Source organism: Pavona decussata, unplaced genomic scaffold (assembly GCF_977016875.1).
Source record: "Pavona decussata unplaced genomic scaffold, jaPavDecu1.1 SCAFFOLD_98, whole genome shotgun sequence".
Taxonomy (NCBI): Eukaryota; Metazoa; Cnidaria; class Anthozoa; order Scleractinia; family Agariciidae; genus Pavona; species Pavona decussata.
Window position 1 is genome coordinate 302,260 of NW_028145514.1, and position 20,042 is coordinate 322,301.

Genomic DNA, 20,042 nt, shown 5'->3' on the forward strand with positions numbered 1-20,042 from the left:
TGGCAATTCAATTCCCGCAGAAAAACTCGTAGTCAACGAACTTGTAGTTGCTTCCTCCATTTTCTCAACGATGCACCAAGTTAATTGCAGGTTAACCAGCAGCACGTGCTCGTGACTTATCCAGTGATTGGATTGCTGTGAAACAATCAATCTGTCAACAGAAACAAACTTGCGATTTTTAACACATTTACGATATATCCTTTATCACCTGGGGAAATCAGCCGGAAACATTATTTACTAGGAAAGGTCCGAGAAATTGTCGCTGATCTTAGATTTCAGAGGGAAATATCTTTCTATATAAACATGCCAGGGGGCTCGTTGCACTTTCTAAGGCCTCTGTACGATATTGCAAGATGGCAGTATTTGTTAATGTCGGCGAAATGTACCACTCACCTGAAAAGGGCTCGGAAGCTGAGAATTGTTGCATGCGAACATGAAATAATCGCCCATTTTCTGTGCAAGCTTTTAAGTCTTCCCGCTTACCACCACCTAACAGATATGTTGGGTGAAAATGAAGAGGCCCAGAAGGCATGTGGCAGTTAGATGAAAGGCAAAAAACCCACAGAAAAGCTGGTTGCGTGGTGTTGCGATCAGTGGCGAAGAATGCAACCCGTCGGTAACTATGCGCAAGCCTGCGAGGTGTCATCACCAATAGTAATGAGGCCATCAACGTGCCTACCACGTTGCTACGTTTGTGGGGCTGTCTGCAAGGATTACACTGAGGATATTGGTAAAGAAATACCTGAAGACGAATTGGAACGCATTGTCGGTGATATTTTGGAAAGAAAGAATGAATACCTCAGTAAGGCTGCTGGTGATGAAACGACAGAGCTGATCGCAGAAAGATTAAAGCGTAGAAGAACAGATGAATCGTACACATCAGTCTGCATGCATGCATGCCATGGCTGTTGGACAATTTTTTAGTTTCCTAATGAACTGGGAAATTTCGTAGACTATACTCATTTTACTTTTAAATGCATGAGTGCCTTTTATTCTATTTTCTTATTATTTTATAAGTTTTCCCTTTTTGCAGACTAGAAGTATTCTGACGGACCAGAGACGGAGAAGGAAAAACACCCCTAATTTAGTAGACTGAAAATATGTACAGTATTCTGTATAAACCTTTGTTTCCTTTTCATGTTTGGACTCTATGAAATGAATGTGCTGAAGTGCCCTTTCAGCAATACCAAGGGCTGCAAAGCACAGACTGCCCATTGATCAGTTTCACATTGTAGAAAAGGCTCACTACATTTTCAAATCTCATTGTCATTTCACGGCTAATTGAACAAATGTCTGATAGCCAAAGTTGGGGGTGCAGGTTATTGTTACGTCTTAGTATTACTTCATGCTTTGGGTTGATTGTGCAATGCTTTGAAATTTTTCTTGTGTCTTCTTTCTTGTCGCTTCTCAACACCCCAACCCCTTTTGCTTCCTCTGAACTGAACTCCCCTCCGCCCTCGAATTTACAGGGGTTTTTTTGTGGAAAGGGAGGTGGTTATGAATATTTTCTGGTACTGAGCAATATAACGTTTGATTAACTGTGGCATGCAACTGTGATGCTATTTTCTGCATACCTCACTGTCTGCATATTGAGGAGCCGTTAGAATGTCGCGCAGGATTGCATCGTTTTCGTCTTCAAAACCTGCACCATTACCATTGCCATCAACTAAAATTAAAGAAAAATATGATAATGAGTTACCTTTCCTGAGCTATTTGTGTACTTTTCCATGAAATAACAAAGCATCCAATAAAAATTCTTATACAGTGCAACCACACAAAACAAGAGAAAGCACTTGAGACAAACAAAACCAAAAGATGAAAATGTAAAAGTTGCGTCACATAACTACTCTGACTTGATATCTATTTCAGATGAAAGGTAGTTAGCAACAAAACATTGTCATCACTAATTTTTTTTGCAAAGTGATTACAGTCAAACCTTCCCTTGCCACCACCTCTCTTAAAAACTGAAAAAACTTTTTTTGTGGGTACTAAAAGTTATTAAATGAGTTTAAATGAGCATTGGCACATGGGGTTAACCTCTGGAGCCACCTTATGCTAATGAGCTCAAAATTTAGACCCCTTGTGGTCTGATCTCTTGTAAGCGACCACCACCAAGTGACCACCAAGCCTTGACATCTTAGGTGGTCGCTTACCGAAGGTTCAACTGTAGTTTAATTTGTAGACATCAGGAAATGTTGTAGGCTTAAAAATGAAGAAAAAACAAACTGCATTCCTTAAATGACAGATTTCAAAAATAAGGTGGCTTACTACAGTTTTTTGTGGTGAAAGAAGGCCTTGAATCAAACTCAAGAAAAAGTATTAAGTCAACAACAAAAGGATGAGACTTTAGTGGGGGCCTGGAAACTAAATGTTTAGAGTTGTCTGGCTCTAAATCTTGCTGTACGACCCCACTTTAAAATATTAGGATTTGGAAAGTGGCCAAAAATAAGTAATTACAGGGAAGAAAACGAAATTCGCTAAGGTAGAAATTTGGCAGATGACAAAATTGGGGAATTTTGCCTTATTTGAAAATTCCTGAAAAAATTGTGTCATGGGAGTTGGAGAGCGCGCACGTTAAGCCCGCATTTTACAAACGCTGTAGTAAGCCACCTAAATCGATAGATTAAGTTTCAAAGGCCTGCAGATAACAACTAAGAATAGTTTTAAACAAATCCTTTAAAATATTCATTCCTATGATGCAATAGTTTGCAAACAACAATGTACTTTACTCAAATCTGCACAACCTGAATCATGTTCTTTATTATTTGACAATGGATCATCATCCAACACTGCTAGGTCTAGTGGAGAGAGGAGGAGGAAATTCAAATGGATCATCTTCCATTTTGTCATCATCCTGCAGGGTGCCAACATGTTCTTGTTCAATGGTAGATCCACTGAGGACTTGGTTACTGTTGGCAGGATGAACAGGCAAAGAAACAGCTTCTGGGACCTGGGACCCAGTGGCCACTGGTCTGACTTCTTGGTCACAAATGCTTGCATTTGCAGCTTGCGAGTTGAAAGGTGGTCGCCCATTCATAAGAATTTTCGCAAACGAAGGACAAAGAAATGACACATCCTTTAGGTCAAAGTTGAAGCTCAGACCATTGACAAAGGCACACATTAATCCTAAGAGAAAGACCCCACATTCTGTTGTGTTTTGCTCTTGTGAAGGTATACACTCTCTTTCTTCTTGGTGTAACTTTCGAAGCGACGTCAAGTCAATGTTTGCCATTTGGAAGACAGTGCACAAGAGCTCAAAGACATAGTTGCTGTTGCGATCTCGGCAAAGAGAGTCATATTCGCCATAGATCTTAGCCGACTTGTCAATCATGACACACCACCAGTGACCAGGGCAGTGAATGGGAAAAATAAACTTTTCACATTTGTTAAAGTCACAACTGTTTATTCCCCCAAGTCTTCCTTGGCTACAGCTGTTCAGCTAAAAGGTGCTTGCAATGTACACACTCTTCTGGCTCATCAAAAACGAACTAATGGTAGTTGATGACATCATTTATTTGCTTCCCTGGCTGAAGAGTTCGCAAATCTCTACCCTTGACTTGACCGTGCTGAGTAGAGATGATAGTGTGATCAGTAATGATGCTGCTTGAGTCCCACACCTCCTCCAATGTGCACTGGAAGTTTTCCAGTATTTCCACATCAGGCAAGTTATCCACCAGCACTGGATTACTGCACGTACGTGACTTTCGTAGGCTCAGAGCAGCAAAGTCGGGATTTTGGTATGCCTCTCACTGAATGAAGTGAAGTCCACCTCTAAGGGACAAAGAAAGTGGGCTAGCCCTCTGACTATCCAAGAGTAAGATGTCATTTTGTTTAAAGTGAAGTGCCACATAGTGATATTTTTTCGTTCTTAGTATGAGCGCTGGTTTCTCATCTACTCCAAATAATCCACAAACTACAGAATAAAACTGCTGGAGGCTTTGGTCATCAAGAGCCTGCAATGCAGCACCATCAGCAAGAGCCCTTAGGGCCACATCCATTCTCTGGAATGAACAGTTCTTCAGAAGTGCTGCCTTCTCCGTGGCGAAAATACTATAATCCCCGTCATGGTAATGCATCGGCTCTTAAGGTAAAGAAAACCCACAACCAACTTCACACACTTGCTGTAGCCACAGAATATCTGCTGCCAAATCCAGGTCAAACAATTCAAAGACAGGGGGCCGTTCTTTAGTAATACCAACTGCATTATTCATTGCACAGAGTCCACAGAATGAGCTGTACCCCAGTAACTGCATCACTTCTTTACCTCCACCACTATTGCTTAAACCTACTTGACGCTGCCTACCTTTTGCATGCTTGCCAATTATCTTCAAGAAGTATCCTAGGTTCTTCCTTTCTGTAGAGTCATCTTGGGAAGGTTCAATTTGGCGTATTAAATTACTCACAGGCGCTATATACTCTGACAATTCACAACACTGGTCACTTATCATCTCTAGATCTTCCAAACACTTGACCTGTAGCTCTTTCAAAGAATTTCTTTCCAAAGCTGTCGAACTGATTGTGGGAGGTGCAGAGCTTGGAACTGACTTTAAGGTTGATCTTGAAGGTCCAGACTCTTTGGGTACATGTACCTTTGGTGCAGTCACTGGTGGCTGGTGGTTTGAAGAGCTGGTGGTTGAACTGACTGAAGGAGGTGCAGAGCTGGGAACTGACTTTGAGGTTGATGTTGAAGATCCAGCTTCTGGTACCTTTAGTGCAGTCACTGGTGGCTGGCGGTTGAACTGACTGAAGGAGGTGCAGAGCTTGGAACTTACTCTGAGATTAATCATGAAGATCCAGCCTCATGTTCTGGTACCTTTGGTGCAGTCACTGGTGGCTAGCGGTTTAACTGACTGAAGGAGGTGCAGAGCTTGGAACTGACTTTGAGGTTGATCTTGAAGATCCAGACTCTTCAAGTACATGTACCTTTGGTGCAGTCACTGGTGGCTGGCGGTTGAACTGACTGAATGAGGTGCAGAGCTTGGAGCTGACTTTGAGATTGATCTTGACAATCCAGCTTCTGGTACCTTTGATGCAGTCACTGGTGGCTGGCGGTTGAACTGACTGAAGGAGGTGCAGAGCTTGGAACTGACTTTGAGATTGATCTTGACGATCCAGCTTCTGGTACCCTTGGTGCAGTCACTGGTGGCTGGCGGCTGATCTACGAAAATCACCACCACCGCATAACACTGGAATGATTCTCTTTTGAGCCAGGCTGGTCTTCAGCAATATGTCGAGGCAGTCTCCAGGAAAGGTGTAGCATTACAAAATTGTTTTGGTTTTGTCGACGGCACTGTTCGGCCGATTTGCTGACCACAGCAGCATCAGGGTGTCGTCTACAATGGTCACAAGCGAGTACACGCATTAAAATTTCAGTCGGTCACCTTACCAAATGGAATTACTGCTAACATGTACGGACCAGTAGGTATGTGATTTTTCATTTTACCAGGAATGTTTCTTTGATAGGGTCTTTGATTGCCTGTTTTAAGTATTAGAGGTTTCCTTCCGGTAGCCCGAATAAAATATTTCGCTACACTTTCTGTCCATATTTAAAGAGCGGATGTCAGGAGTTATTTCTCCCGTTATTTGCTTTTATTTATTTTAATTAATTTATTATTATTTTGTACCTTGACTCGGCAGCTTGAGCTAGGGCTTAATAGGGCTGCTTAAAGATTTCAGTTTCTTTTATGCTCCAGTAAATGTTTCTGCCCATAATTTAAGCGATGCTAACTATCTGATTTAGGTTATTTCTCATAAAAAAAAAAAACGTGTTTAGTAGAGAGAGAGATCAAGATAAACGCAAAAGATGAAAACGCCTACAACTGTTTCCTCCATGGTCCGAATTTCATTGATGTTTTCTTGAGTTAGTCGCAATCGAAAGTAGATTAAGTCATAAACTGTTTTAAGAGGTTGACAAAAAAATCGTGATTGACTATTTTGGTCACTGTTTAGTGCTGTTCGTGACATTGTTGATATTTTAAAGTTTTTTTAGAGAAACATCTTTGAAACAGGTTCAATATTAAATGCATTGAATGAGACATATATAACCATAAGCACATAATTTTCAACAGTAAAAAATAAATAAAATAAAAAATGCTATTCTTGTAGGGTACATTTGAATGCTTCCTTTCTGGTACGAAACATCACCAAGTGAATAGGAAGTTGTAAGGTGGGGGAGAGTGACTTGACTTATTTATGATACAAAAATTGCTCCTTCAATCCGTGATGTTCTACTCATTCTTATGTTTGATTGTTTCAGAGGGGAAGAAACATGACGCATTAATGCTGAAAGAATCAGGCCTGTTAGAGGTCTTGGAGCAGAATGCTTACTCACCACATGGTGATCCCATGTGTATATATGGGGATCCCGCGTATCCCCTTCATGTACACTTGCAAGCCCCATTTCGAAATGCTGCCCTGACTGCAGAGATGGAGGAGTTCAACAAATCAATGTCCTCAGTACGTTCATCTGTTGAGTGGATTTTTGGAGACATTGTCAGTTCTTTTAAATTCCTAGACTTTAAAAAAAAATCTTAAGCTTGGGTTGAGCACAATTGGTAAACTTTATATCGTGAGCGCTTTAAGGAGAAATGCCTTAACATGTTAATATGGAAACAACACATCATACTTTTTTTGATATTGACCCACCATCCTTGGAAGAGTATTTTGCTTAAGGACGGTGCCTGCTTTTGTTACTGTGCATCTCGAGATACTCAGGTTTTCCTTTGGATGATGCCTTCTAATACAGGAATATTTTTGTGCGGTTAAAAACCAAGCGGAGAAAGCAGAAATTAGCAAGTGCTTTTGGTATCCAAAACAAAAATTGGGGGTAACCATACATTTTTCAATTTGAAAAAAAATAACCACCATGCATTGCTTTGTATTTTACTGCTTTTTAGAACAATTTTCATTTTGGATTTCAATAGCCCTTGCTAAGATCTGCTTTTTCCAGATGGTCATAAACCGCGCAAAAATTTTCGGTATTAGTAGGCACCACCCTTAAAGGTCAACAGTAAATGTGAGTTAGTAAGGTATCTCGACACAGTTTCTGCGTGCTCTACAATTTGCACTGCTGACGTGAGTTAATGTGTCCAAAAATGGCTTTGAGAAAACAAATATGGTTCATATACAGTGATTATTTATTTTGTCAAGTGAAGATTGTGCAAGTATCATATTCCATCTTAGCAATCAGTTTGTTATGTGCTAAAATGTTTGTTTTTCAATGTATAATGGTAACACTTTTGGAAAAATACCCTCCCTGGGAAATTGTTTTTCTGGATCAAGAACTTTGTCAAATGCAACACATACGCAGTTAACCCCAAAATTGAGTCTTCACAGTTAAGTTGAAATTTTGGCTACCCAGTGCCAGTGGTTTAAAAATAACGATAAATAATGCATGGGTACAAGGTGTCAGGCCACCTAATGGAGACTCCTAATAATTTATTGTTTCCCACTGCTTTACAGTCAAATCCAGCCTTCGGAACACCTCTCTATAATGCATACCCTATTACAGATGAAACTAACTCCTGTATGCTATGTGTTTATTATGCACACCAAATTTAGGTCCTAAAGGTATCCATTAAACTCAGGTAATTTAAGGCCTGGATCAAAGACGATTTTTGCCCCCAGCGGAGTCGCGTGCATCCTCGAGCTGTTTGGGATCACATTTCGTCAACTCGCGGGTTTCGCGTTAATCCAGCGCCATATGGAAATGTTGTTTGAGCTTCAGTTGTGAAATTTTGTATTTGTGGCCGTATTTGTGTTACTCACGATTCAAGGGAAGTCCGTTAACGATAGGTAATTAATGATCACGTATTACTGGTTCCAAGAACAGAGATAAAAAGCAACAGCCGGTCTTAATAGACGTATATTTTCACGCAGCGTTTATTCGGCTTTGAGACATTCTTTGATCACTAAAAACTCATCGATCCATGCGAGAGTTAGAAATTAATGGCATCGTTGTGCGTTATTGCGACATGTTAGTGACTAGGCTTTATTAATACTGGTTTTGAAGTGGGAAAGCACTCTAGTTGTACAAGAAAGGCCGCAGAAATCCTGCACTTCTTTGGCTCAAAAAATGAAGTACAGTTCCTTCTTGTAACCATTATTTCTTCCAACTATATCCTAGTTTATAATATGCGTTTTTAGCCACACACATTTGTTAAGTCGAATTAAAATTGTTATTATTAAGGAGTATGCTCTTTAAATTTGACGATAAATGTTTTCCACTGAAGCGAATTATGTCCACTGATGATGATAACCCTGATACACTTTAGCTACTGTGACCAACATAACTGATGGGGCTCATACTGGTAGGTCATATGTTGGACTGGTGTTGGGTAAACTAGTACATAGTGATGAGAGAGTACCATGGCATAATTTTTGTAAAAAATCATGTATAAAAGCAAACATCCCCTTACCCTGAACTGCACCTTTCCTGCTGAAAGGTTAATGAAAGCATGAAAAGGTGTTGGTTGTATGTAAAATGTAATAAGATATATGTTAGTCTTATTCTTTTAGATGTATGGGTTGCATGTCTTGGACTAGTTTACAATGAGTGATCAAATGTTGAAACAGTTTGAGCTCTTTGAGACCACTGCTGGCAAAGGTACAGATTTAACTGCATTGTTGACTCCCCTATAGAAGATACCAGTGTGTGTGTCCCCAACGTGTATGACGTGAAAAAAGGCGAGCGTTAGCGGAACCGAGCTGCACACTTCTACCAAAAATAATAATTCATATTTGAACACTTTTTATTGCAAAACAATAGACTGAACTGAAACTGAAAAATTCTAAGGATTGAAGGGGGGGGGGGGGGGGAAAGGTGTAAGGTCACGAACAACAATGTCCAAAAAGTGGCAACTTCCTGTATTCTAGGTAGCTTTGTTGAAAGGGGACATTTGTATTGCATATATTATAATATGAAGAAATTAGTAAACAACACCAAAAGAAAATGTCATCCTTTTTTTATGCATGACAAATTTCTTGTTGGTTAAAACTGATATATTTTGGGAGCCACATTCCCTCTGAAATAATAAATCATTGTGTGTTGTGTTATACATGAATTATTTTTCACTTTTATTCATTTTTTGGGGGAAGTTGTACAGAAATCTTTAACAGAATAGTACCAGAAATATGAAATCATTCTAGATTGTAGTTCTTTCTTTGAAATAACAATTAATGACATATTCAATTAACAAATAAATGTCATAGCAATATCAAATTATTGCATGAAATAAGAATATCATCAGCACAACTCTAGGTTATAAGAATTATTATTTATAAATTCTACTAGAGTAATTGGCAGCTGTCGAGCTTATGAAATGACAAATCTTGAGTGGTGTTCTATAAACACATATATGTGTATTTATTTATTTAATGATTTATTTTATAAAGTAATTACTTTCAATCTCTTAGTATATTGTACTGCTTTATTTCCTCTAGTGTATGTCTCTTCAATATATTGGTTATTTCATTTTTGTCTTTCTCTGCCAGCCTCGATGAGCTTTTGTTACTTGCGGTCCGGTGTGATTAAAAGTTGATAATCATACAATATAAATGGGTTGATTAATTGATGAGGGCCTCACTGAATATCACTTTTGTGATGTGGGCTCCCGGCATAAAGATTGTTGGTATTATTAAACATAAACTGTTTTTCACAAATTTAATTTTAAATTAAAAAATTTAATTTAATTTTTTTCAGATATATTTTGGGGAAATTAAGATGGATAGAAATAACAATGTGAATGGTATAAGAATTGAATTTCTTTCTTTAAAATAACGGTTAAACAATTAATTGAAAATAGTAAGATTCACTTTGCATGTTGCAACTGCAATTCAGCTACCAAATGCTGTGTTGTGGGTCTTTTCTCTGGAGTGCCATTTATACAGGAGAAGGCTAATTTACGAAGAGGCTTGTATGGCTTATGTTTACACAGTAAAGACAGTAGTAGCCCAAATGCATAAACATCACTAGGCTGAGACTGTGGGTGAGTTCCCCTCACAACTTCAGGAGCTATATGCTTATGAAATTTTCTGTACTTCTCTTGGTCTTTTATGGATAGCTTGTAGACTTTGCCCTTGGCTAGTGTTGTAGATTTAGCAAAATCTATAATTACAGGATGTAAACTATTATGGGCTTCATTTATAATCACATTGTCACCCTTTAGATCATTGTGGAGGTATTCCTTAGAATGAATAAATTGTAAAGCATCTGCACACTCATACATAATTCTGCACCATTCTCTTTGGGGATCATTAATCTTTTTTACTACTAGGGAATTGAAGGTTACACAGTGACCCTCTATCCCATGGAATTGAGTTATGATAAGGTATGGTTTGGCTTCAATACAGTATCCAAACAACAGACTGAGGCTAACCTGAAAATGTAAAAAAAAGGAAGAAAATTAGCTCACTGTGCATTGTCTTAGACTGATGAACAGCTTTAACAATAGCTTGCAGACTAACTAATTGAAAAAAATAAAAAAAAGGAGTCTAACAATAGCCACATACAGCTGCTTTTTAGTTTAAGTTGAATTGCAGTATGGGAGATTACCTGGGTGTTCCATTTTAGCAAGAACAGATGCCTCGTGTCTAACAAGTGAGAGGCGAACATTCTCTTTAAATTGCTTTACAGCGACCATAATTCCCCTGTAGGTTTTCTTTGTGCATACACCAAAAACACCCTCTCCAAGGACTTCACCATCGCTTGCATGAGCTAGGTGATGTCGATTGATTTGCTTCAGGCTAAACACATGACTAAATAAATAGCATTATTACCGGTAAGTGATTCAGCAGTATTCAATGACCAGTACTAACAATGCAGTGATAAATCAACCACAATCTTGGTCCTCTGGTTTTTGAGGGAGGGCCCTTATATTTTATTAGGATCAAGAAATCAAAAGAAGTCCAAGAATGTTTCTGACAGTTGGCTGACAGATTAAGATTCACCATCTTCCAATGAGCTTGATGCAATTACTAATGTATAGTTATTTTGCATTATTAGCATTTTGGGGGGTGAGGGGGGGTTGTAAGGGAGGGGGGGTATGATCTTTGGTAATCTGTTGTTGTTGTATCATATTCTTCTTACTGTGCGGTCAGGTGCCATTACATATTTTCAAAGTTTGAAACTTATTACCGGCCATTCATCACCTGGAGCAATCTTGGTGAGGTTGAAGCTGTGTTTCTCTCCATTTTTCCAAAAAAATACAGCTTTTCTTTTTGCAGCGAATTCATTGATTTCGTGGCTGTGGGTTGCTTCAAAGTGCTTTTCTAGTTTGGCCGTGATGAGTGCACGCTTTTCCTTTCTTGTCACTTGGCGCATATTATTTTTGCGAGCAATATTTCGCCTCAGCCGCTTTCTGCGTAGCTCCTCTATTGTGTTCTTTCGGAATTTTCTTTGGGGGATGACTGATTCGTGGCCGCTTTGAGCATTCTGGGCCTTGCTTTGCCGACCGTCAGCAAGTGGGACACTCGCACCATCAGCTGCAGACTGAGGCAGTCCAGCAGCTTGACAAAACATGAGTCCATGTGCTTCTTTTGCGGACATTATTGACTATGTTGTTTTATACGCGGCAAGATTTCGCACCAAAGTGAATAGGTAACTATGACCAAATATGGGTTAAACTCTAGTTTCCAGAGTGCTAGTTTACACATAATTCTAAGACGAGAAAAACTGGGAACAAGTTTGGCAAGCTTGTTGGCCAGTGGTCTCTTTGAGAAGCGTGCGCAAAAAAAGATTTATTATGTTGCTATGGCGGTCGTCATGGAAATGTACTCTCTAGTCGATTGAAATCAAGTCATGAAACAATTGTTTGTTGCTGAATTAGCGGAAATTTTTGATGCGGAAAATCAACCTATGTCGTAGACTTTACACGAACGCAAATCGACTTCTTATGGCTCCGTAATACGACGAGATGCTGTTATGTTATTTTCTGCGAGAGAGGAGCTATGAATGGAGCATTTTAAACAGTTCTATGTGTGAGCAAGTCGTTTCAACCCTCATGTGGCACCATGCTTGGTAAGTGACATTAATATAAGTCTTCAGCATAATAAACTGGTTTATTCAAGATAAATTAGCTTACACGTGTGTAGATATTTCCCTCATACGTTTCTCGCTTACCTATTTATTAAAGTAAATCTACATTCTGCAAATATGCAAGCATTGTGTAAAACAACTGGAAGACAAACTTTGGTAAACATTGAAAAAATTAAGCTTACATTAGATGAAACCAGTTTTAAAAAGGCGAAATGTCATGATCAGGGTCATTGCTAAGCTTGATATTATACAAGTGTAAAAGAGATTTACAGTTTGTCTAGCACAAAGCTTCTATTTTCCATTCTTTTAATAGAGCTGTTGCATATTTTAGCTGGTTCTTTATCTCTGCTGCTACTGCATCATTTGTAATATCTTCAGGTGAAGCCAACAAACAGTTATGAGTAACAAAGAATTCCCTTTCCCACTCATCAAATCTTTTTTTTAAGCATGCGATGTTCATGCAAAACCTTTGACTGCACAATGGCAAGTCTAGACAAATAGTCGTCAGCTATTTCTTTGTTGTTTGGGCTGGAGGTATGGGATCTTCTTGCTCGATCTAACCTTTGGACCTCTGGCGTCACCCCAAGTACAACTGCTACTGCTTTACAAAGCTTGGTTTGTAATGAGGTGGCATCCTTCTCTACGTTCTCCTGTGTTAGAAAACAAGCAAATTAAAGGGGACAGTGAAATTGAATGCAGTACATTAGGGAATTGGTACCTCCACATTCTTGAGTTACAGAAGAAGAAATTTAAAAATCAAGTTAGGGTTGTGAATCAAAGTGTTTAATTTGATACAAGTTATTTCACCAAGCCTGAGAAACCTTGTGGTTTATATCTTGGGGGGATGTGACATTTTTTTCCACAGACATTTGAATTTTTCTCAATATTTTGTTTTTGTTCCACTTACTTGATGCTTTTGCGTTAACTCCTGCTTTTCCTGTCGCAAAGTGGAAGAACCATGAGATTTGGAATTGGTGTCAATTTGCTCTAGGACTCTATATTCGTTGGCTGCAAATAAGGTAACAGAAGAGATAAAAATTAATAATTGCCACACGAAATCAAAGCCCAAGTACTTCCTTAAAGCCCACTGAGATGAGTTAAGGGAACTCTCACTATGTCTTGTAAAACAAACAAGTTGAAATGAATTTTTTGTCTTTTGGGCTTGGATATAGTACCCCTTTCGGATTTGAGTGCATTAATTCCCTGATAAATACTTCAGGCAGACATAATTATTGGTACAATCCTTCTGTAACAAGCACCCTCCTTTTCATGGTAAAATTATAAGAACAATACCTTTTTATATAATTATATATATAATATTATCTTTTACAATTGAGCCTATTTATTCCTAAATTTATTTTAACGGAGTAAAATAAAATTTTTAAGCTGCTGATCGTTCACATACCATAATCTTATAAGAATTTAGTGATCAGTATGGTAAACCTTAAAGTATAATTATCATACTTTAGGTTTACCACAACTGGTCATGTGTATTAGCACTAAGTGCTAATACACGACCAGTTGTTAAATTTAAATGACCGGGTCTATAAATGAAACTAACCAGTTTATTGTTGTTGGTTTGTGATTGAGGGTATTTGGAGCAAGTTCTCGTCTTCAAAGGCTACTGTCTCTTCTCCTCCAATCAGCCTCAAGCCTACAGCTGTCTCAAGATCACAGACTGGCTCTTGAATCACATTACTTGGCATGCAATGAATCGTAGTTGTGCAGTGGTCTTGCTCATCATGGACTGGCAGTTCTGTGGCCTCAGGTTGTGGCAGGTCCAGTTCTCTTTGGGCAGGAAATTGAAACAATGGCCCAGTCAAGTAGTTTGGTAAAATTCTTTCAGTGTTGCCATCTTTGGTGTCATTGCGAATTATGTCTGCTGGGATTATGGTTTCTTCTTTTAAACACTCTTGCCAACAAGTCATCAAGTAGTTTTTTTCATTCTTGAAGTCACCAGATCTAAAGTGGTGGAGTGTGGGACCCTCCTCGCGAGAATTGGCCTCACCACATGCATCAAAAAACTCAACAAAATCATCATCTTGAGACCACCACACACCTTCTCCTGGTAAAAGAAAGTCACTTATCCTCTCCAAGTGTGCCTGCCAGGATGAAGAGTGTTTCTTGATGAGGGTCTTTGGGATTTTTGTGTTCTTTTGTGGTGGAAGTGAATGTGACGCGAGACCTGTGATTGCTGTTTTGCCACACAGTCTTCCATTCTTCCGAGTTGTTCTTCAGCCTGCAAACGAATGAATATGTTGCTAATGATGTGGCCAGGGCGGTAGCATGATGTGGTGTTTGTGATGGATTTAACAGTGTTGAATGTCCGCTCTTCTTCTTCTGCATTTGCTGAACGTCCTGAAACAATGCGTAGCTGTATTGGGCCATGGGCTGTCAGGTCATGCAAGTAGGTGCCATCAAATTTTCTGACAGTCATTTTGCGAAGTTGAAAACCAATAGTTTCTTTATAAAGCATGTGGTGGTACCAGCTGTAGTTGTGATAACGTAGGATCAGGCGTGGGGATCTAGCTTCATCATCCTTGTAGAGGATGTCCTGCATATGAACTGCTGTATCAAGCAAATTTTGCACTCTTGAAATTGCAGTTCCCCGGACATAGCTTGCTGTTGTAATTAGGGAACAGCGGAAATCAACAGCTCGTTTGGTTTCTTTCCTTCCGGTTGTTAAGCTGACTGCCTCAAGTAACTTTGCCTTACAAGTTTCGTCCTCAATGTGCTCTGGTAGCTCTGTTAAGAGATTGTCGATGTGGTGGGCAATGTCATGCATTGGCTCACATGGAATGACCTCATAACTCCCAAGATTTAAAGATTCAAGTGATGTGGTTGAATTCCTGAAAAGAAGGGCGGGCACTCGGTTTACTCCATGCATTTCTTCATCCAAAAGGTTTTGCAGCTGTTTCGTTGTCTTCCCTTTATATATCCCTCGTCCAATTAATTTGTTCTCTAGTTCTTCGTTTTTCATTCCGCCAAAAGGCTTTGGTTGTTGCCGAAGAGAGTTTCTCTTTCCAAGGGGACCCTTCAAAACTAGTTCTTGTCTGTCATAAAGAGAGACATGTCCACAACGGAGGCAGTAATCCAACTCATGGACTCTTTCTTTCATGTGCTCCACAACTAGAGCAGTAGAAGTGCCCTCCTTTCTGTTGACCACTTTCAAATGATCGGGAGGGTGAATCACCATGGAAGAACCTCATGATATCCTTTATTTCATTGCCATGTGTGGTTTTTAGATTTCTTTGTAGGTGTTGCAGACAGCAAAGGCGTGTTTCTACATAGGCAAGTTGCTCTACATCACAGCTCCTGCATCTTGCTATGATGTAGACCTGCGGCTTTTCTACTTCCCCTTGTACATTGATGTTCTTGCCTGTGGCTTGCTTGTACTCTTCATTTGTCATGTAAATTGCAGGGTCATATAGGCAGTTGACTGTATAGATTATGTGGCCAGTGTTTGCTAGGGTGGAATGGTCGTCCCAGATTTGAAGGTGTCTTGTTCTTGAAATTTTTCTCAATCTCTTTCTCATCTTAGTGAGGCCATCCTCTTCATTATACTCATTCAGCTTCTTCAGCTGCCTCGTTACTTCTTCCCTGGACATTTCTGAAAAGTATTCATCAGGCATGACCTTCATGAACTTTCCATGCATTTCCAGTGTCTTCGTCCAGATTTTTTCTAATGGTTGCTTTCGTCCTTCCACAGTAAATGTCGTTGTTTTTAGTTGGCCATCTGTGCCAATGATCAACTTTTCATACTACATGTAAGATAAGAAGAAAAGATTATATTGCCATGATGGTTAATAATTAAAACAGAAGAAAACAAACTATTAGTAACACTTTCATATCATTTATTGTGCAGTTCTATGAGGAATCCATTCCCACCCGATGGTAGGTCATAGGAAATTCCTAGGGAGAGGGGGGAGGCAAAGTATGAAGCTAACCTGGAATCTTTCGGTTGGGGGGGGGGGGGGGGTGGTGAAAAACAACAACAACAAAAAAATACTTTGCTCATTGTTTACTCATAATGGCAAATTCTAGTTAAAACTTCATACATTCATTACATTCTAGTGCACTGTATTTTTATTATTTATTTTATTTTTAGTTTCAGACAAAGGCACAAAAATGTCACTTATGATCCTTTCTTTTCACAATTTGCATGAAGGAGAGATGTAGACTTGTAAAATTTGTTTATGTTCCTTACATTATACATTTTGGTGTTAGACTTCATTTAATGATTACAATTTTTTTTCAGAAGTATGCTGAAGGTACAAGTGCACTCGATCATATCTAGCATGTTAGACTGCGCAATATAAGAAATAAACATTATTATTATTATTATTATTATTATTATTATTATTATTATTATTATTATTATTATTAAGTTGCTTGTTTAAGGGACATATACATGTAGCTATTGGCTGCCATATCCTGAAGATAATGGTAGGTGAACTTAAATATTTTTTCCTTTCTTTCATTTACATGTATTTATGGCTGTAAGGTTGTGTTTCGTGGAAATTGTTCCATGGAGGAGGAAGCTATTTACTACATGCTCACCTCTTGTGGAACTATGAGCTCTCCAACTGTAAATTCGCCCTGTTGAATCTTGAGCTTGAGTCGCTCCTTAATCTTGTCATTGGTTTGTGGCATGGGAAGGCTTATTTCACCACCCAGTCCTTTCAATTTCTTTCTTCGCGGCTGTCGGTCAGCTGTAGATGGGCGTTTAAATCGGTGTAGGTTGACACCTTGGGAAATAAGCCATTCTTGAGCAATTTGACCACCATTCTTAGCAATTTGCCCCTTCTTCTTTGTAATTTCATATCTTCTCGCCAGCTCAGACCAGTTTATCTTTGTCTCATCTTCATATGCTTCCACCTCTAGCTTTAGGGCATTCTTGTCCCATGTCACAGCGTCAATGTTACCCATACGGCGTTTCTTTTTCTTAGCAGCTGTAGCTTCATGTTCTGATGTGATCTCCTTTCTTTTCACTGCAGCTTCTTTGGCCTCAAAGGAAGAGTCAAGACGCCCACGTTGCCTTGCTGAATAGGACTGCCGCTGTCCAAGACACCTGAAATATTGATGACAGTCATGTCAACTATGCCCAGATGAATTTACGTACAGTATAACTGAATTTTATTACATTGGGCATTTTGCTGCACACTTAAGAGGACTACAGTTACCAGGAAACATGTTATGCCCCCCAAAATTTGAAAATATAGATCATGAAATGAGTTATTATACCAGCAGTTTCAATCTTTCTTGATAGGTTGCAGTGTAGTTGAGGTTAAATTACACACTCTGTTTAAAGTGTAAGGTGTGTAGGATTTACTGATTGATTGATTGATTGGTTAAAATCAATCGAGCAGACAAATGAAGAGCTTATTAAACATAGCATTTAAAATTTTTTTTTTTTATTCTGACTCATGAAAGTAGAGACAGAACGACGGTTTAAGCTAGGTGTGGGAGAGGGAAGAAACTGAAAATCTACCATTGAATTTGGGGAGTAACCCGGGGGATTAACTGAGACTGTTCTGAAAGTAAAGTACCTCAAAAGGGAAGTCTTCTCCCACTCGCCCTCTACTTGCTGCTTGTATTTTCTGTAGGCTGCCCTTCTTTCTCTTTTTGCTTCAGCTAAAGACTTTTTTTTCCTGAATCTGGAGTTCTGGAAGTTTCGTAAGATCCTTACCAAACGATGTACTACAAACTTTCTGAAATGTAGCGTCAACTTTGCTGTAGAGAGCTCTTGCAATGTCTTTTACTTCCGTTGCTTTGCATGGCTTGATCCGCTCTTTGCTTGCGACAAAAAATGGATTTTCTTTTGCCATCCCCAGAAACTGATTAGACTTCACAGGGAGTAATGCCTGCACTTCAGGATAATGATGATAACACCCTTTGCAGTTTGCAAAGGAGTGTTGGTTTTTTTTTCATTGGCGCTATTTTTTTGCCAGTTTTTACTGCTGAATGTTTTCAGATAATTCTCTTTTCTTCTTTTTTCCTGGGTTTCCAGTTGCTAAACATTGCTCGGAGGGCTGGTATCTTCTTCTGAAATTTCAAAAATTCTATGGCAAAATCCTTAGCTCTGTCTTTGAAGACTTCATTGAACTGTCGATAACACTCTTGCATTAAGCGCGCTCTAAATTTCGCTGTACCTCTCCATTTTCCCTCTTTAAGGTTTTGGTTGTTTCTCTGACGATCTCCAAGGCAGCAACTCGAGCAAAGCCGCAACTTGTTGGGCAAATAAGCGTCGCAACCATCTTAATTATAAGAACGAGATCGAACTGAATGCTTTCACAACTACTTTGTAGAAGTGTGGCTGAGTTTGGCGCTCATTTAACTGAGCGGTACATTATATGAGTGCATAAATTACTACTGTATCATCTTTCAAATAACTTTTACTTCAATGCTTTATCATTCATCAGAAAGAAAGCACTTCTGAGCCAGAATTTAATGTAGCCATGATAATGTCAAACTATTCGGCGGATGATAAACGGTCATAAATGCTTTCGTCGGTCCCTTTACCGAAGCTATTAATCTCGCAAACCAAACAAGTTAAACCATTTCTTAAATCTTACCCTCATTGTGGGTAAAAAACGCATTTTGGGCCTCAGTTTGGTTGCTGTAGTAGGTTTTTCTCTACTGAAAAGAACTTGGCAGATTCGTGCGCCAATTTGTTTTCTTCCGAAATTGCCATAACAATAGTGACATCGGCTGCTTGTAAGTATCGTAGATGCAGAAGGAAAATGTCACCTTAGCTCAAACATAAACTGCTTTGCGAAACCTCGTTGCAGAAGCATTAGTTACAAGCCTTCAATGCGAGTTCACTGATATTAGTCTTCATGGAATCCTACTGAACACAATTCCAACTGGAAGGGTTGCATTTGTGTTGCAGAAAAAGTTAAGTTAGTACGACGTCATTCGAGAGCGTGCCAAAAAGTTATTATTTTGGCTGTGTAATATAAAATAGAATGTTCAGACATCCTTTCCAGTGAGTTTCAAATTCCTCATCTATTGAACTATCCCTCTTGCAAATTTGTCATTTTAACGCTGATGCAAAACATCCCTGCCATGCAAACAAATGATATTGTCAGTTAAATGTCGTTTAATCGTCACGTGACCTTTTCTGCGGGCGCCAAATATCAGGAAATTTTTAAAAAAGTATTTGAAAGCAATACAAGCGAAAAAGTAGCACATTCACGCCCTTAAAATTTTCAAATAATTTTTTATTGAATTTTGGACGATTTTCCCCTAAAACCCAGGCCTTAATGTACCTGAGAAGCAGGAGTTGACTGCAAAATGAATGAATTATAAGGAAATGTCAAAATTAAGTAACTGGCAATTTTGTCAGGCAATACTTCTAGCGTACTTCCGTCATAGAAATTGAAGACCATGCTCTCATCACTTAGTTACTGAGGGCTTAATAGTTTAAACAGTCGCATATTGTCACAATAATTAAGTAAGTGAATGATATATTTATTGACAGTAGGTGTTCAAAAAGGGCAATCTAATAAGTTACAAACTTTTTTTTACAATAAATACATGTAAATAATACAGATCAATTCGATATTATTTACTGTCATGTTGGCCAATTCCAAACTACAATTAGAATTAATTACACCAATGTAATTTCAATTTCATAATGAAATTTATAATTATAATTATTATTCAAAGTTTGACTTTCATGAACATGAAAATGCTCATAAATTAAATCTGAAGTGATAAAATATTATGGCCACAGCATAAAAATACTGAATGCTTGATCTAAATTGACAGTTAAAACCAATTTTGAATTCAAATTAAATAAAAAAAAACTTTGGCTACAAATGTAAAAGTCAGTTTCTGACTACTGGTTTTTCTTGAGGACTGCAAGGAGCAATTGGTTTGTCTGCTGTTGTTGAGTGGCAAGCGTCATCTGGAACTGCTGTGTTTGCTGCTGTTGCAGTTTTTGTTGCTGGAGGAGCATTTGCATCATTTCACTATGCTGTTGTTCCATCTATTGCTGCCTTTG

At 38.8% G+C, this 20,042-nt stretch overlaps 3 protein-coding genes and 1 pseudogene across 4 annotated transcripts; all 4 read right to left on the reverse strand.

Moving 5' to 3' along the window:
* Positions 1-1,572: 1,572 nt before the first annotated feature.
* Positions 1,573-4,787, reverse strand: LOC146472475 (uncharacterized; annotated as a pseudogene). The gene is made up of 2 exons (XR_014866533.1): positions 2,745-4,787; positions 1,573-1,666 (listed from the first exon to the last, which is right to left on the reverse strand). The product of XR_014866533.1 is annotated as an uncharacterized LOC146472475 (transcript).
* Positions 4,788-8,960: 4,173 nt separating this feature from the next.
* Positions 8,961-13,522, reverse strand: LOC146472476 (putative serine/threonine-protein kinase DDB_G0267514). The gene is made up of 7 exons (XM_085119197.1): positions 13,510-13,522; positions 12,942-13,042; positions 12,596-12,684; positions 11,149-11,226; positions 10,538-10,743; positions 10,438-10,463; positions 8,961-10,376 (listed from the first exon to the last, which is right to left on the reverse strand). The coding sequence occupies exons 1-7, from the start codon at positions 13,520-13,522 to the stop codon at positions 9,810-9,812; spliced, it is 1,080 nt and encodes a 359-aa protein (XP_084975323.1). The 3' UTR covers positions 8,961-9,809.
* On the reverse strand, positions 12,481-15,014 carry LOC146472477 (uncharacterized). The gene is made up of 3 exons (XM_085119198.1): positions 14,365-15,014; positions 12,942-14,266; positions 12,481-12,684 (listed from the first exon to the last, which is right to left on the reverse strand). The coding sequence occupies exons 1-2, from the start codon at positions 15,012-15,014 to the stop codon at positions 13,600-13,602; spliced, it is 1,317 nt and encodes a 438-aa protein (XP_084975324.1). The 3' UTR covers positions 12,481-12,684; positions 12,942-13,599.
* Positions 14,994-18,291, reverse strand: LOC146472478 (uncharacterized). Its single transcript, XM_085119199.1, has 4 exons — positions 18,187-18,291; positions 17,584-17,699; positions 16,595-17,105; positions 14,994-15,795 (listed from the first exon to the last, which is right to left on the reverse strand). The coding sequence occupies exons 1-4, from the start codon at positions 18,289-18,291 to the stop codon at positions 15,133-15,135; spliced, it is 1,395 nt and encodes a 464-aa protein (XP_084975325.1). The 3' UTR covers positions 14,994-15,132.
* Between the last annotated feature and the right edge of the window lie 1,751 nt (positions 18,292-20,042).